The 17,471-nt window shown below is 38.7% G+C and overlaps 2 protein-coding genes across 3 annotated transcripts in view; both read right to left on the bottom strand.

Annotated features, from left to right (window-relative positions):
* The window catches only part of LOC111513032 (pickpocket protein 28), a 30,117-nt gene extending 25,695 nt beyond the window's left edge, over positions 1–4,422 (bottom strand). Inside the window, exons 1-2 of one of the 2 annotated variants that reach the window (XM_023169191.2) lie at positions 4,058–4,422; positions 547–789 (exon numbers count right to left, since the gene is read on the bottom strand). In XM_023169191.2, coding sequence (XP_023024959.2) covers positions 547–789; positions 4,058–4,227 — 413 coding nt within the window. In that variant the 5' untranslated portion in view covers positions 4,228–4,422. The remainder of the gene's footprint in view (positions 1–546; positions 790–4,057) is intronic. The other variant, XM_023169192.2, reaches the window with a different exon arrangement.
* A 3,623-nt stretch (positions 4,423–8,045) lies between these two features.
* The window catches only part of LOC111516342 (pickpocket protein 28), a 29,789-nt gene continuing 20,363 nt past the window's right edge, over positions 8,046–17,471 (bottom strand). The window contains exons 7-9 of the mRNA XM_074174474.1: positions 15,596–15,655; positions 11,096–11,297; positions 8,046–8,300 (exon numbers count right to left, since the gene is read on the bottom strand). Of these exons, the coding sequence (XP_074030575.1) occupies positions 8,084–8,300; positions 11,096–11,297; positions 15,596–15,655 (479 nt within the window). The 3' untranslated portion in view covers positions 8,046–8,083. The remainder of the gene's footprint in view (positions 8,301–11,095; positions 11,298–15,595; positions 15,656–17,471) is intronic.

Below are 17,471 nucleotides of genomic sequence, written 5' to 3'. Positions count from 1 at the left end.
AAACATCAATTTGATGAGTCATCCGCCATATAGTCCTGACTTGGCACCGAATGACTTTTTTTATTCCCGCACGTGAAAAACAAACTGAGAGGTCAACTTTTTTTGACACCTGAAGAAGCTGTTGCTGCATTCAGAATGCATGTTTTGGAGATACCTCAATCAGAGTGGCAAAAGTGCTTCGACAATTGGTTCAAACGCATGCCAAAGTGTATAGAACTTCATGGGTTTAATTTTGAAAAACAATAAAGTGATTTTCAATGATTAATATTTGTTTTTTTTCGCTTATCCCGAAATATAAAAGGCAACCCTCGTATTAATTGAGATATGGAGCTACATTAAAACGGACAAAACTTCCAAAACAATTTATTAGGGACCTATTCTCATGTTATAATTCAATCATTTGAAGCATATATGCCATGTTTGGTGTTAGGCAGTACATTTGTGACATTTTGTAGATCCACACATGATGGGATATTAGAATAACAGATTCAACCCCTCTTAATGGCTAAACCTCCCCAATATTCCTTACATGTCAAAAATACTCACTCTTCAAAAGTCAGATTTTTCTTATCTCGCATTTTGTAAATAACATCAGTGAAGTTGAATAGTTGCTTTCTCGCTTTTGACATTGGACAGAAGGTGACAGCAGGGAAAGGTATACTGTATATTGGAGATTCTTTAGTAGCGAAACTAACTATCACAGGGCTCTGGTTGAATTTGCTGTAAATTTGACTGATGAGGTAGCCACAAGATGCAAGGGCCGTTGTTATTAGTACCAACCATAAAATCCTGAAATAATAAAAATTTTGCTACAATAACTGCACAAATAGGTTCCGATGTCATCAGTATTTCAAAAAGTGAGTGAGCGTACTTAGAGACTAGCCGTAAATCAAATTATCTAAAAGAACAATTCGTTCAGGCCAGTCTGAACTACCTACACTATAGGTTAATAGACTGACACCTATCAGAAAACAACTACTCCCCTGCCTATGCCAACCTGGCTAATCCAACGCCTTTCGTAGTATTAGCCCGGGGAATAGTTGTTTTCTGATAGGTGTCAGTCCATTAACCTACAGTGTAGGTAATTTGAGACTGGCCGCAAGAAGAAGAGTTTCAGGTCTCTCAACTCGAAAGCATTATCATCATAAAAAACTTCATGCTTGAAATATGATTGCAAGTGAGAAAACTTCTCGAAAGAGTCTACATTATTTGTCAAATTCAGCAAATTCTGCAACATCGAATACAAATGAAGATGATTGCAGCATGGCTGTAGAAAATTGCAGTATCATGCGGATGATACTGCAATTTTCTACAGCCATGAAGACTGGCTATTACTTAAAATTCAAGCAGAAAGCGATATCCGTAATATTGAAGCCTTTTTCAACTATAGACTTTCAACAATTAACTTTAAAAAAACATTTTTTCCACCCATACATATTGATAAGAGAAGTACTCCTTCTTATGATAGCCTGCAAATCACTGAAGACATCTCAATATGCAGCTGTAATAAGATCAAATACCTTGGTGTTATGATAGACAATAACCTGAAATGGAATAAACAAATCGAATACATCACTAAGAAAATACAGTTTTTAATTTATAAACTCAGAAATGTTAAATATATTCTAGATTTCAAAGCAATGAGAACGATATATCAGGCGTTAGTGGAACCACATATTGTGTATGGAATATTAGCATGGGGAGGTTTAAGTAAGTCTCACCTCGAAAAATTAATCATTGTTCAAAAGCGCCTACTCAAAATTATATTCAATAAAGATATAAAATATCCATCGGATAGATTATTCAATGAAACTAATATTATGGATCCAAGACAACTATTCTTTTTACGTAGTAACATCAAACAGCATAATTCTAAGCACGAATTGAAGAACCCGGAACATCAATACAATACAAGGAACAGACAACTCACATACTTGACTCCTTTTATGAGGAAATCAAAAGGACAAAAAAGTCTGACATATTTGAGTCCCAAACTATACCAATGTCTTCCAGCTGAAATTCAAAATATTTCAAGGCCAACTACATTCAAGTATCACCTGAAATTGTATATTTTCTCATTGCCCAGAACAACAATTCACAGTCTTATTGATTAATCATGCCATACAAAAGAAAAACCTGATACTTACCTTATATTTTAATATACCTCATTAAATATGTAACCCCATTTCATCCACGCACAGGCCCCGCCTATAGTGGTTTTTTCACATGTTCATTTGTTGCTGACTGCTTATGTTTTATGTACCTTTCATTTCAATTCTAATAAACGTGTATTATTATTATTATTATAATTGTTGCATGCAATGGAATATCACCAAGCCTTATGAATGTCACAATAGGACAACTTGGAGGTTTTATTCTGCGACTTCCTGCGAATCCTTCTGAAACTTGGGTTTATAACCACAAATGACCATATGGCTATATACCAGGGTTATCTTACCCATGATAGCATATGGCTCGGTGGTATTTGTGGGTGGCCAAAGACTCAGCAGGCTGGGGCGATTCGACGGCTAAGTGGCATTCCAAGGCAAGCTTGCCTGGCTGCCGCGGGCGCTATGAGAACCACTCTAAGAGCAGCATTCGAAGTCTTGCTGAACCTAACGCCACTACATCTATATATTCAAGGGGAAGCCAGATCAGTCATCAGTAGACTGACCAGAGAGCAAATGCCTGAAAGCATGCCGCACTGTAAGAGGTACACCGAGCTGAACAAAGAGTTGGAAAACGACCCTATAATGGGAATGCCATCGGATGAGATGCTTTCCCAGAATAGCTTCGGAAAAAACCTCAGAACAATTATAACAGGCAGAGAGGCATGGAAGGGAGGACCTCCAATAAATGCAGAGATTGCTGTTACACAGACGGCTCAAAAACTGTAGCTCAAAAAGTGTAGGAGCAGGAATCTATATAACTAAACCAAAGACAAAAGTCTCACTGAGCTTAGGTAAAAAAGTGACGATATTCCAGGTAGAAACGGCAGCAACACGTCACTGCGCAGAAGAGTTACTAAGGCAAGAGTTTAAGGAAAAAACTATTGCAATATACTCTGATAGCCAAGCAGCTATAAAAGCAATTAGCTCCATGCCTAGAAAAGCTAAAAGAACTAGGTAGTCTAAAAAGACTGTCATTAGCCTGGGTACGAGGCCACAAAAGATACAAGGGCAACGAAGAGGCTGATTCACTAGCACGAGAAGGAGCACGATGCTCCCCTATTGGCCCAGAACCCTTTTGTGGTACAGCAAAAGCGCTGCGAAAAACTAACAGCAACTGGAAGGAAAAACAATCTCAAAAATGGTGGAATAAGGTGCCGGGTATGAAACAGGCCAAAGAGTTCATTAAAGAGTCATCGCCAAAATTCACGGAGTAACTACCAAGTCTGAATAGGCGATCAACTAGAGTTCTGGTCGGGCTATTGACGGGACACTGTAGACTCAACAAACACATGAACAACTTCGGACTGGCAGACACAGCCCTAAGCAGACTTTGCCAAGAGGATGAGGAAACCTCCGTGCACATAATATGCTATTGCGAAGGTCTGTCAAGGATAAAGCTTGCAACATTAGGGGAGGAAAAACCACAACCCTCTCAATATATGGGGAATTTGAGGTCTGGCCTCAAGCCTGGAGTCAGGACGGTTTTGTATTTATGAATGATAATGCCCCACCACATCGGACACTGGCTGTGCAAAACGCTTTGGAGGAAGAAGGATTTGCAAGGATGGATTGACCACCGAACTCACCAGACATGAATCCGATAGAACGTGTTTGGAGTTACAGAAATGATCCACCTGGCAGCTTAGAACAGCTTCAAAATGCTATTTCATTTTTGTCTTCTCGAATAAATTACTGAGAAATACAATATCGTTTGTTTGTTACATTTATCGACTTCTATTCATCACATATAGATAATTTGAAAAAAAACTGATATGGCGTACTAATGCACTTATTACGCCTATTAGTGTATATGAAAGGGTATTTTGCGGAATTGAATAAAACATTCAATCGTCCATGAATTTTTCAAACTGAGTATCACAACTTACTTTTCACAAACGGTTCTTTTCTCAGCTAAATAATGGAATCCATGAATACTTGTATTGTCACAGTATTCCTTGAAGTACTGATGTATTCTTTTGAAATTTCTTTTCTTTTTGGGTACTTTTTCATTGTTCACAGCACTTACAGTTTGAATATCGAGAACCATTATAACCATCTGCGAAAACAATAAACTACAACAAGATAATTTCAAACCACGCCTAGATTAGAATTACGCTGCTTCTTGTATCTCTTGGCACTGAAATACGTTTATGAATTATATCAATTAATTATCAGGTTCGAATTAATTGAATTATCCCCTAGTACGAGGAAAGTAATTTTAAAATTGACCATGAGGGACCAGGAACGAGAGGATATTAATACCTTCGCAATATAATTTATGTAATACCTGTTGTGTAATGTCATGTAAACATGATGGATGTTGATACTGACAAGATAAATACAGAGATCTAGAGTAATTATTAGAGTGGTTTATTAATCATTTTTAGATAAATTAAAGATTACGCAAAATGAATTTTTTTTGTGTAGAATATATAGGGCGAATAATAATTAAGGGCGAACCAAAATGTTTCAATATTTTGTTTGGAACGCTATACCACCGCCATTGTTTTGCTTACAAATTATTTTCAGAATTTTACCGGTATATGAAAATAGTCGCAAGTATTTCTAAACTCTCACTTTTCCTATGGAGAACTTCCTGATATGCACCTAATTCAACAGCTATCAAAATAAAAATTTCATTGTGGCTTCTAGTCGTAAGAATCCGAGTGAACATGATCCCACGACACGACGATGGGTTTATTTCCATTTTCAACCTCCGATCTGTCTAAAATACCTCCAATGTTTTTTGTGGCATAGTGTATCAGTGGATAATCTTCATGAAAACATATCCAGAGACATTTCAATTATAAAGTCTTGGTGTGATTCAAATTTATTATTATTCAACATCAGCAAAACAAATATGATCTCTTTTAAATGTGATCTTGAAAATTTACCCTTAGCTAACGGAACTATTGAAAATAAAGATTGCGCTAGGTTTCTAGGACTCTATATAGACAAAGGTCTCTTACTGAGAAAGATTTGTTAAGGTTGTTTTTAGTTTTGATGTTTTTTGTGAGTCTATATTTTTAAATGTATTTTATATCTTAGCTATGTAAACTTTGTCAATAAGAATACCTTCTTGAGACAATAAAGTATATATTATTATTATTATTAAAGATGAATATTAGTTTTTCTCGAAAAATTCAACAATTTCTATTCTGGCCCCTTTCAGAGTATTCTCTTCGGATATAGGTTAGGTTGAGACCAAAGTGAGTGGGTCTATTCGACCCTCCACCGCAACCCGCAAGGATTTATCGTGGCTCACACCTATTCACACTCGACTAAATAAACCCACCTTCTTTACGAAGCTGATTAGTTTGTATGGTGAGTGGTCTTTCAGGTAAGATGTAAGAGTACGGATCTGCTGAACTCTAAAAACCTGATTCGGTTCTCAGCGGGGCAGGCACAAAGTACGTGCTCTGCTGTTTCATAATTTTCCAAAGAGAGGCACACTGTCTTCCGAAAGTCCGAGTCTCTGCATATGATGGTTCAAATGATAGTGACCTGTAAGAAGGCCAGTTGGACATCGTAGTTCATTCCTACTGTAGTCCAACACCTGTTTGGTATCAAGCTTCGAAGGGTGAATAAACACCTGCATCAGAACCGGAAGGTGTTTTTGATCCATCTGTGAACCAACAGCTATCTGCGCTTGATATCTCCTTCTCCCGGAGGATTCAGTCCTCCCTCAGATATAAAACAGCGTTTTTCAAATCTTCGAAGCCGTTATGATATGTTTTTGGTATGTCCTCGAGCTCTCTCAGCGATTAGGTTTTTGTCTCCTCAATCGTCTCAAAACGCCGTTATTTTATGGGTCTCTACAATATTTGGAACACGAAAAAGTCGCAGAGGACTAAACCTGGTCAATATGGTGGCTGAGGTGCATAACTTCGATATAATACTCCTTATTGGTCGTACAACCATGTGGAGAGAACTCTTGATGCACTACTTTACGGTAATTGAAGGAAACAGTGTGCAAAACCTTAACAATTGATCGAACTTTGCGTGCTTTTTTTGCTCTAGGCTCTCCTGGGCTCTTGGATTAGGGCGATGGTACCTATATACCCATGATTCGTCGTCAGTTATGTCCCTTTCAAGCAAATCTGGATTGCCATTGACGTCATTTGATAATTTTTGACCGACGCTTTTTTTTTGGTCAAAATTCAGCAATTTTGAAGCGAACTTCGCTGCTACACGGTTCATGCCCGGAGTGTACGAAAAAATTGCATGGTATGAGCCATGCCGGCATTCTCAGCAACTTCTTTTCTTCACTTTGTCAACATTCTCATCGGTTGTTGATGTGCTGGAGCGTCCAGGGCGAGCGTCGTCATTCACAACTTCTTGATCTTCTGTGAAAAGCTTATACCACTTTTAAACGTTTTTCTGACTTTGAATCTTTCACCACATCGTGACGACTATTTGATCTATTGTTATTTGGAAGATTTTTCTTGCCCTTTTTGGGAATAGACTGAACGCGACCTATCTTCCAACAAGAAGGAGAAACCCCTTTCTTGTAAGACAGGTTGAAAAATCTGCAAAATACTGGTGCGAACTCATTTGCGTACTTTTCAAGTACGATGACGGGCACTTCATCAGGGCCAGACGCTTTGTTGATATTTACCTGTTTCAAAATTCGCCCGATTAGACGGTGTCAAAAAAAATGGATCAAAGAATTCGCATCTTTGTGTAAAAAATGGGATCGACTTCGCAGTCATAATTAGATATCACTCACAGGATTGCTACACAATATAGTAATTGAATCTGTTATTCCACTTACATGGAACACTGTCATCCTCACTGGTGGACATCTGATGTTTCGGCTTAGGACACGTCATATCGCCTTTTCAGCACCAAATCTGAATAACAAGGTAACATTCCGGCCATATGCTGAGATTTAATCAAATGAGCCACTGAATGATTTTTCGTACTGTCATCAACGACATGAGTAGATTAAACTCTTTCGTGACATAAAGTCGTACTTTAATGAATCAATCATCATCCAGAACTGGTGCTGAAGAGGAAATAAGGTAAGTGCCTTGTGCCGAAACATCTAATGTCCACCAGTGAAGATGACGGTGTTCCATTTTGCAAAAGTATTTATCTTTCGTGTAATTCAATGTTTATATGAAAGTAGCTGTTTCGAGCGTTTTCTTTTCAGTTTTTCTCTGAGAGTTACTTTTTCAGATGATCTACGCATCTTTGTATAGAATTATTTTTTCAATTGGTTGCTTCTTTCCTTTCTGACTATTACTGGAGTTTTTTCTCAACACCAAATCGTTATTGTTAACACCTCGACACGTGTTTTAATCACCAAGTGATCATCTTCAAAGAGGAAGATTAAAATTTAATCACTTAATTATCACTTGGTGATCTAAACACGTGTCGAGGTGTTAAAAATAACAATTTGGTGTTGGGAAAAAACTTCAGTAATATTCATTACTACACCAAAGTTCCAAACAGTGCATCATAAGTCTTTCCTTTCTGTTGAAGATTCCCATTTTTTTTGTAGAGATGAAGAAGCAGAAAGCTTCATCAGGGCGCAACATGCCATTATTTGAAGTAATTTATCAGGTCTATTTCAAGAAAAAAATCATCAAATATTCTGATGGCCTAATATTCTGAACTTGGATAGCTGTTGAAGTTGTTCCAAGAAAAAAACTAACCTCTTATGTATCAAAACGCATTTTCTAATCATATTGAAAGTATCAAAAAAGGACGCTTTGTTCCAAAACTTTAAGGTTTATATTGATTTATACTTTCATATTACAATGTTATTTGCACTGAATGCTCTGAATTATCAACACCCAACAGGTTTATTCCTTTCCATTCCAGTTAATCGGAGGCAGATACCAACATGGTGAAGTGAAAAATGAAATCTTTCTTTCGATAAAAGCATTTATTTCCACATAAATAATTTACATTCCTGCGAAGTCATCATAAAGCCTTTTGTTACAGTACCATCGTACACACAGGTAGTAAATGATTTCCACTGCTGATAGTACGGAAAATCCGGTGAAAAGTCCAAGAAGTCCTCCGAAATTTGCTAGAAAGTCAAACGGGCCGTATAGTTCTGTTCGCTTGTATTTCAGGAATTGATCTCTCATGAAGTACACTGATAACCTCGACAAGTGACTGAAAAGAAGTTTCTTTTGAGCTTTCATTTTCTTTTTTTAACTTCAAATAAATACATTCCGAAGGACATCATCATAACTAGAGATTTAGTGATATTTTCATGACTATAGTTCGTTTTAATTTTTTCAACATTGTTTGATTATGACTGCTTGAGTATTTCATAATGATAGTACTTATCAGGATGGCGAGTTTTCAGTAGAGGCACAAAAAAAACGGATAGAAAACCGTCGAAAATTCTTTGCCAATATTCTAACTCATTTGGAAAGACAACAAAATGATTTCAAACGTCAACTTATTGAACAGTTTGAGTTTTATGCCGTGTTGCTTAACGAAATTGAAATAACCCACTTTTTGAGCATACAAATATCAATATTAGTATTTGATGAATTGTTTTTTGTTTATGATCTGCAAGATATCAATTTTTGATTATCATTATGAGGTTCTCGAATTTTTGCGCCAACAATTATGTATGTTGAAAAAATTTCAAAAATTTATCTAATCCGCATCCAAAAGTTTTCCAATTTTTCAAGAAAATCAAACATTTTAAATAAAATCTGATGTTTGTTTGAAAGTGATTGACAATGTTTCATGATGAATTTCATCAGATCGGACTTCCATTGTCTGATATTATATAAAATGATTTTAAATCCCTGAAAAAACTAATGAAAGAATAAATAAAAAAGAATAGCTGAAAATAACAATTACATTGAGCAGAAAACCTGAAATGAAATAACAGTGAAACAAAATATAAGTCAAACTAGAATAATTGAACAAAAATCAAAAATAAAAATAAAAAGTTGAGAGATTCCAAGCCAAGATACTTCACAACGTTTCGATTGTTAGTATCAAGAGATAACTATTTATGGGTGATTCCAGTACTTCCACTTATCTTCGTTTTCCTTTTGCCGCTTAAACGGTTTAGTGGGAGATGACCGTTTGGCGGGAGTAGGCCATTTTTCGCTTGATTATGGGTTTCCATATGTTACGTATCTCTACACAAGCTTGGCTTTTCCTCGCTCTGTGTGTTTCTTGTGATCGGCAATGCGAACATTCAATGTCCACTAAATTTCATCGATATAGGATTTTCCGCACTCACAAGGTATCCGGTAAATGCAATTCTTGGAATCGCAGTCCGCCTTTGGTGGCCTGGTTTTCGTGAGGCTGCTACCGATAGTGTTTCCGGATCTGAAGCAGATTCTGATGTTGTACTTGGACCCAATTCTTCTCATCCTTTCCGATAATCCTCTGTAGAGAAGTACAAGCACTGGTTGTGACGGCTTCTCTTCCTTGCGAAGCTCTGTCTGTTCAACCATCGATTTGGAGTAGCCATTCAATAGATGATGATTTTTATGATGTCTAGTTCCTTCTCGAGACCTTCTTTCGTGTTACAGAGCCCTAAAGCACGATCTAATAGAGTCTTGATGATTCCTCTTTTAGTTGATTGATGGTGGTTGGATTCGTGGTTCAGATACTGTCCCGTGTGAGTAGGTTCTCGGTATACAGATGTTTCCCACTTAGTGTCGGTCCTCTTCACCAATACGTCTAAGATTCGTTATGGACTTCCTTCTCCATTGTGGAAGTGATGGAAAGTCTTACGCTGCTGATGTGTTTCAGGAAGGCTTCTAGTTCAGTATTCCCATGTTTCCATATTATGAAGGTGTCGTCAATGTATCTCAACCACACACAAGGTTTCTTATAGGCGTCTTCAATGGTCAGAGTTTCAAACCACTCCATATATATGTTGACTATAACTGGTAAAAGTGGCGATACCATTAGCGGTCCCTCATCTTGGGTGAAGAATTCGTCCTTCAGTTGGAAATAACAGTTCCGTACACAGACCCTAGTAATTCCATAAGTAGTAATTCTATAGGTAGATTTGTTCTATCTTCAAGGTCTCCGTCTTCGGATAGGCTCCGAAGTTCTAGACAAAATCTGAGTAGCCGAATCTCTGGAGCTGTTGATCGGGCTTAGCGGAACGTCTTTCTAGTGGATTTTGGGTAGTCCATACAAGTGAGATGCGGTGTTAGCGATGATCTCTCCTTCTCAGAAAAACAGACTTGGTGTTTTTTCAAAATCTGGTACAACTTCCTTCCAATAGATGCAGTAGGGTCCCGTACGATCTTCGTGTATTGTTCCTTCTGAAGAACCTCTTCGATCTTCTCTGTTTGTCGAGAACAGTATCCATCACCACAGTAGCGTTTCCTTCATCTGCAGGTGGTATCCTGATGGTGTTGTCTCTGCGTAGGCCGTTCAGAGCTCTACGTTCTTAATTGCTGATATTAGATGTTGGAACTGGTTCTCGATCCAGCTGTTCTCTGATTTTCCATCTGAATTCTCTGTCTGGTCAATAAGGGAGTTGGTGGATTCCACTACAGTAATTATCTTCAAAGTAGAGACAGATGTTGGCGCAATGGCGATGTTCAGGCCTTTCCTCAACAAGAATTCCTCTATTCCCGTTAGTGAGCGGGAACTCATGTTGATGACATTGGCGGCTTCCAAGTTGTCCTGTTTTCGGTCTACATTTGGGCATTGTTTCCTCACTAACTTTCCCCACTTTCTGTTGTGAGTATTCTCCAAGTCTCCATGTCTGTTGTATTGAGGGCGCCGCGAGAAAAATGTTTGCGGGTCATTAATCCAAAAAAGATTGGAAACCTCAGGTTTCATATATCATTTTGTAGTTTCGGTATGCGACAATCCCCAAAAGAATTCTCCTGTAGAACAATTTTGAATCAATTGAATATTAAAACAAAATTTGAGGCAAATACCAATAATAAATTTGGATACATTCAACTTACACGTCCGAAACGTTGACTCCAATCTCCTTCATAGTTTCGGCAACCATTTTCTCCGCTTGGAACATCTCCCTCCAGTAAAATTGTGTTCGAGCAGTTTCAGTATTATAGGTGAGTTCTGAACAGAGCGGCATACAATTACAAGCTGAGTTTGAGTTGCTGCTTTCTCCCAACATAATCTCTACTTCCTTCTCCTTCATTTTATCTGCAATTTAAAGATAATTCCATGAAAATGCAGAATGAAATTATCAGAATTTGCTTCCAATAGCTCTTATTCATATCACAACACACACGGTAAACCATATTTCTCTATGGCTATTGGAAAAAGGACCAATTATATGTTGAGTGAATTAGTAACAATCCTTAAGTCACACCTTTGAACCAATCACAGTCGAGCAGATTCATAACTCACCACCTTAAGGCCAATCATGAATAAATAAATTCACTACTCCACAGTCGTGTTCCCATTATTTCAAATCGAACGTAAGCTCCAAAAATTTCCTACTTCAAAATATGTTCTCAAACGTCGAACTTTCTCATGATATGATATTTTCTTCTGGAATATATAGCAAGAAAAACAGGGATGAAATGAGCTCATCTTCCAATTGTTGAGTTCCTACGCGACACAATAGTGAGATACTATGACCAACTGATACCACTTTGGCAGGCAGTCCAGAGTCCAAACATAGCCGGCCGTATTTTAGGGCAATTTCCTTAGTCTTTTTTCTGAATCTCAACATTGCCATAATCCACTGCGCTCGGAAATAATCGAGAATTCTGTGGCACACATGCAAATGGAAGGCATAAGGTCACCCATTTGTTTTACAAAGACGATTTTGAAATTAATGCCTCTGGAGGGAAAGGAAATTACGGAGAGGATGTGTAGCTCCAATATGAAAGCATTATGCACAATCTGGATGCAGGAGAGACGTATAGTTACTTCGGGGTGGAACAACGCCACCCACAAGAGGTAATAGCAGTGAAAAACTCTCTTCAGGGCAGGTATCATCATAAACACCGGCATATCTGGTCATCGGAACTGTTGGGGAAGTACAAAGTTGCTGCAGCAAATATGCTTGCCATTCCAATCTTACTCTACTCGTTTGGAGTGAAGTGGACTCGGAAGGAGCTGTAGCGTCACGACGTAAAGACCCGAAAAAAGATGCATCTCTACTGGAGTTTGCATCCCATATCGTCCGTTCCACAGTTGTACTTCCCCCGACAACAGGGAGGTCGTGGACTTTTGAGTTTGGAGTGTCTACATGACAGAACGGTAGTGGTTGAGGCCTGTGGAGTTATTATGAGTTCGGATCCCCTTCAATCAAAGAAGAAGTTTCTAATGGACTCTTTCCTTTTGAGTATTTCAATGTTAATGTAGAAGTAGTTGTTTCAAGAGAGTTTGTTATTCTAAGTAACTTTTCTGTATGCGTTGTGTATCTTTACAAAACATTTCCATTGTAGTTAGTATCTTTCTTTCTTTCTTCCAAAGATTCCAAAATTTTTGTTCAGTGAGAGCAAGTAAAAAGCCAAAAAGTTTTTTTTAAATATTTATATAGACTTTTGTGAAACTGTGTAACCAGTTTAATAGATGTACAACATATATTGAGAAGAGAAAGGGTTTAAGTGTGGATCCCATTGAACCAAATTTTTCCCACAAACTTGAATATGAGTGATAATTCACACAATCCGAAGCTCTGAGACCATCAATGAATACTCGTAATTTGCTATTATGATCAGATATAACATAGCATAAATCATTGTGGATTGGAGAAGGGTTTATTTGTTGTGAAAAAAGGTTTTATTGTTCATATTGAGTCCGAATAATTTAGATGTACTTGAGAAAATTCTCAATGCCTTGTAGCCAAACTGTGTTATTTTTCATTCGCAATCTGTTTTCTATATCACTGGACAAATTTCATTGATGAATCATATGATAGTATGGGCAAACGAGATTGGAATCATCTGATTTTTAGAATAGTGCATTGAAAGCTTTCTAGAAAAGTACCGGGCATAAGGGAGAAAATTCTTTTTTTTGTACAAAATTGGCTTCATTCATCATCATTGCTCTAACATTTCAGTATCACTTTTGTAGAATGATTCATCTTTTGCCTCAAAATGAGTAGTTTCAGCAATAACCACCAGTGAGCATTTTTTCGAAGTCTGCTAACAGCCAGTAGTCGAAGTTCAATTCATGTAGTTTTGCCATTGTTCTGATTGACTTGTGACACGGGGCGTTGTCTTGATGGAACAAAACTCCTTTCATTGCCATATGCGGTGGTTTCTTTGCAATTTCGGCCTTCAAACAAACGCTCTAATAACGCTATATTATATTCACTGCTGATGGTTTTCCCTTCTCGAATTATTCGATATAATTTTACACCACGCATTGTACATCTTCTCGAGGTGTTGCCTTCCTAGGTTATCGTCCAATCTGTCCTTTCCAGGAAGGTGGACAGGTCACTAGGAAACATCTCCTTTATATCGGCAGGTGTAGGCCAAGACTCGCCAAACACACACTCTCTTATTGAAGATAACTTCGGACATTCGCATAGAACATGCCTGACAGTTTTATATTCCTGTTCACACATCCTGTATAGAGGTGTGTTCACTAGCTCCATATTATGGAGGTGTTTCCTTAGATGACAGTGACCAGTGAGAAATCCTACTGTTAAGCGTAGATTTTCCCTGGTCATCGCCAGATACTTCTTTGGCATCAGCTTTGCAGGTTCGTCCAGGGTGATCCTGGCAAGATTACATCCTTTGATTCCATCCCATCTCTTCAGGGATTGAGTATGGGTGTGACGTTTGGATAGTTCCGCAATTGTCGAAGTCATTAGGCCGTAAGTGCCACTGGGTCCCAAAATTCTTAGACCAGCCGCTTCCTTGGCTAAAGAGTCGGCAATGCGATTACTTCCACTTCTTTCATGCTCTTTAACCACCTCGGGATAATTTTATCATCTACGGAGGATTTGGCTGAATCTTGCTGGCACTCTAGTACTAGCCCTGAGGTAACACGTTGTTTGTTCATGGCTAATAGGGATTGTCTGCTATCAATGCAGATTGTTATGTTTTTGCCAGAAATTCCGCTCCTGGTTATTTCTTCTGTGGCGATTGAGATACCAGCCAGTTCTGTTTGAACCACGCTGATATTCATAACAATTCCCCACTCAGTCTTCAGGCTTAGTGAACTGGAGTACACCCCACATCCTGAGCCTTCTTTGGTTTTTGAGCCGTCTGTATATATGCGTATTGCATTTGTAGCATTTGACTCTGTGTTCTGTTTTATTTGTATTCAGTAGGGTTTATTAAACACAAACCTGGCTTCGATTGCATCACTGTTTGCTTGCAGCAGAGGTTGCGCAGTAAGCACTTCTCGCCATAGGCTCAGCCTCAATTGACCCATTCCTACTTCAATCGTAACATGACCATTAACGCAACCTCCTTAACGTACAGGTCCAGAGGGGTCAGACCAGTAATTAATTCTATTGCCGCGGTTGGTGTTGTTCTCATGGTACCTGTGATGTTTAAACAAGCCAGTCGTTGTATTTGATATAATTTTTGGATGACCGTTGCTTGTAGAACTTTCGGTCCCCATGTAATGGCTCCATACGTTAACATAGGTCTCATTATTGCAGTGTAGATCCAGGTGACCACATGAGGTGAACGACCCCATGCGCATCCCACTGTCCTCCGACATTGCTCACAAGCCACATATGCTCTTTTTGCTCTACTCTGTAGGTGAGAGTTCCATGTTAGCTTCCTGTCGAGGATAGTATCATGGTATTTCACCTCTTCAGGAAAGTTTAGTTTGATTTTGAAGATTTTGAGAGGTTTCAAGCCCGATAAACTTCTGTTCCTCGTGAAAAGGACCATGTCACACCATGTTTCTATTAATTTGAGCCCATCCTGCGCTCTATCGCACAGTGTGTTAACAAATTTGCCGGTCTGCAAGATAAACAGTCATCTGCATATGCAATTGTGTACGATCCATCATTGCTGAAGTGATCAATCAAGGTATCCAGAAATATGTTCCAAGGAAGAAGTGATAAGACTCCTTCCTGTGGACATCCCCTCATGACAAGTCCCCTCACTGTGATGTCTTCTACATTGATACTTATTGCTCTACTAAAGAGCATCTTGAGTATCCATTCTCCTACTACCAGAGGTACATTTCTGGAGTATAGTTGCTGGGTAATTGTTGGAAAGGTTGTTTCATCGAACGCTCCCTCGATATCTATGAATATACACAGAGTGGATTCCTTTTTGTCCAATGATCTTTCGATTCTGTTTTAGGCTCGAGACTTTTCAGCCCATATAGCACATAGTATTATGAATTTGACTTATTGTCATCACCACCGTTTCCGAGAAAAATGTTTCATTCAATTCGAAGGAAATTTCAACATTGATGAGTTTCATCTATGAGGAACCACTATTTGTTACTGATCGAGTTGAGATTATAACACCAGCATTTTTTCATCCACATTGGTAAAACTGAATACTCACACAAAGCATCGTCCATGCATTCCACTTTTCCATTTCCACATATGGCAGTGGAATGGTTTCCTGCAACAGAAATGAACAGTTATGTATTATGTGTATCTGAAACTGGTTTATCCACAAACTAGAATTACAAAAAAAATCTAGATGCCAATCAAATGAGATCATCAGGATATAGTGAGTACTATTAGGAGCTAAAAGAGGTCAATCTTTTAATAAAATTGTCGAAGGTGCATAAGATAAAAAAAATATATGAATATCAGATCATTTCTAAAGTTTTATCCGTTCTTACGAGTTCATTTCAAACTGTAACATCTCAGTGAATAATCATTCAATTCATTCAAAATGGACGCCTTTTGAATCAGTACACTTTTGCCGTCATCATAAAAATTGGGTGCTCAGGATTCGATGAAGTCAATGTAAGTCGTTTTTGGGATGGTCTTGATTGGCGAAGGTTCAACCGATAATGAAGTTATCAAAGTGTTCGAAAAAATGGTAGTCGGTTGGCCACAGGTCTGGGGTGTATGGTGGGTGAGGCAGAACATGCCTCATGGTTCATGATCGAATCTCTTCTGTTGACCAGTACCGGCTACTGCTGACGCAATTTTCGGTACATTTCGTCGACTTCCTCACAATAGAACTCTGCTGTGATACCAAAGCTTGTGTGATTCACTGCAACTGGGTTTTGACCTAGTTGCAGTGAATCACAAGCCGCTGACCATCATACAGTAACCATTGCTTTTTTGGTGGGTTTTTGCCTTTGGGAAGTGTCTGGGTGGCTCATCGGTGCCCAACCACTGCTCTAAACATCTCCTGTTGTCGTAGAGGATCCACTTCTCATCACACGTGACGATCCGATCCAAAGAAGCAAAGACAAACATACTTTGAAATGTGACAATTTCTGCCAATCGTTAAAATCGTGTGGCACCAATTTTCGAGTTTTCGACATTCTCAGAATATTTTTGGAACCATCAAAAACCGCATGGGAGCTGACGTTAAGTTCTTTCGCCATTCCACGCACCGTTTATGATGGGCCAGTCTCCAACAGGGTTCTCAAATCCTCTTTCTGGATTACTGTGGGTCGACCACATCGGGGCTCATCTTCGAGGCTAAAGTCACCAGAACAAAATTTCGCAAACCAATGTCGGACAGTGCGTTCATTAACACTATCATTGGTAAAATTATGTTTGAAAATCTGTTTAAAATCTGTTTTTCCTTTAATCAGCTGTCGCCCCCATTCGAACGACAACTCTCAGAAGTTGAGAAACTTGTGCGAGCTGAGGACTAACAAGGTCTTACCTTTTAACGTGCGATACCTAACACGGTTGCAGACTCATCCCAGCTTCAACCAAATAAATTCTCTCGAGAAAAATATCTGGTCGAGGCAGGAATCGAACCCACGGTCTTCCGATCGTGAGTCGGGCGCACTACCACCGCGGTCAGTTCCACAGTTAGTAATAATGAGTGATTTTTTTGCTGGTATCATTATGGCAACACTATTTTTGATAGATCACGCGTGAATCGTGTCTTGTGTCATTGTTAAACTTGTTCAGTTTGGTCTATAATTTAACCATGAATCGACTTACGAATGAACAACGCTTGCAAATTATTGAATTCCATTATCAAAACTCATGCTCGGCGAAGAAGGTGCATTGTGCACTTCTTCCAATTTATGGGCAGTTTCGTCGGCCTACTGAGGGAGCCATTTGGAAGCTTGTGACAAAATTTCAAACCCAGTTTACATTATTGGACATTAAACTAGCAACACGCATATGTAGAGTGAGGACCGAAGAAAACATTGCGGCTGTATCCGCCAGTGTTCATGATGACCGTGAAATGTCGATTCGCCGCCGTTCGCAGCAATTGGGCCTCTGTTATTCCA

This window comes from Leptinotarsa decemlineata, unplaced genomic scaffold (assembly GCF_025532065.1).
Source record: "Leptinotarsa decemlineata unplaced genomic scaffold, Ldec_3_MD MMD2_tig00000591_RagTag_RagTag, whole genome shotgun sequence".
Classification (NCBI taxonomy): Eukaryota; Metazoa; Arthropoda; class Insecta; order Coleoptera; family Chrysomelidae; genus Leptinotarsa; species Leptinotarsa decemlineata.
Note: the sequence above shows the minus strand (reverse complement) of the source record. Positions and strands in the feature narration are given on the sequence as shown.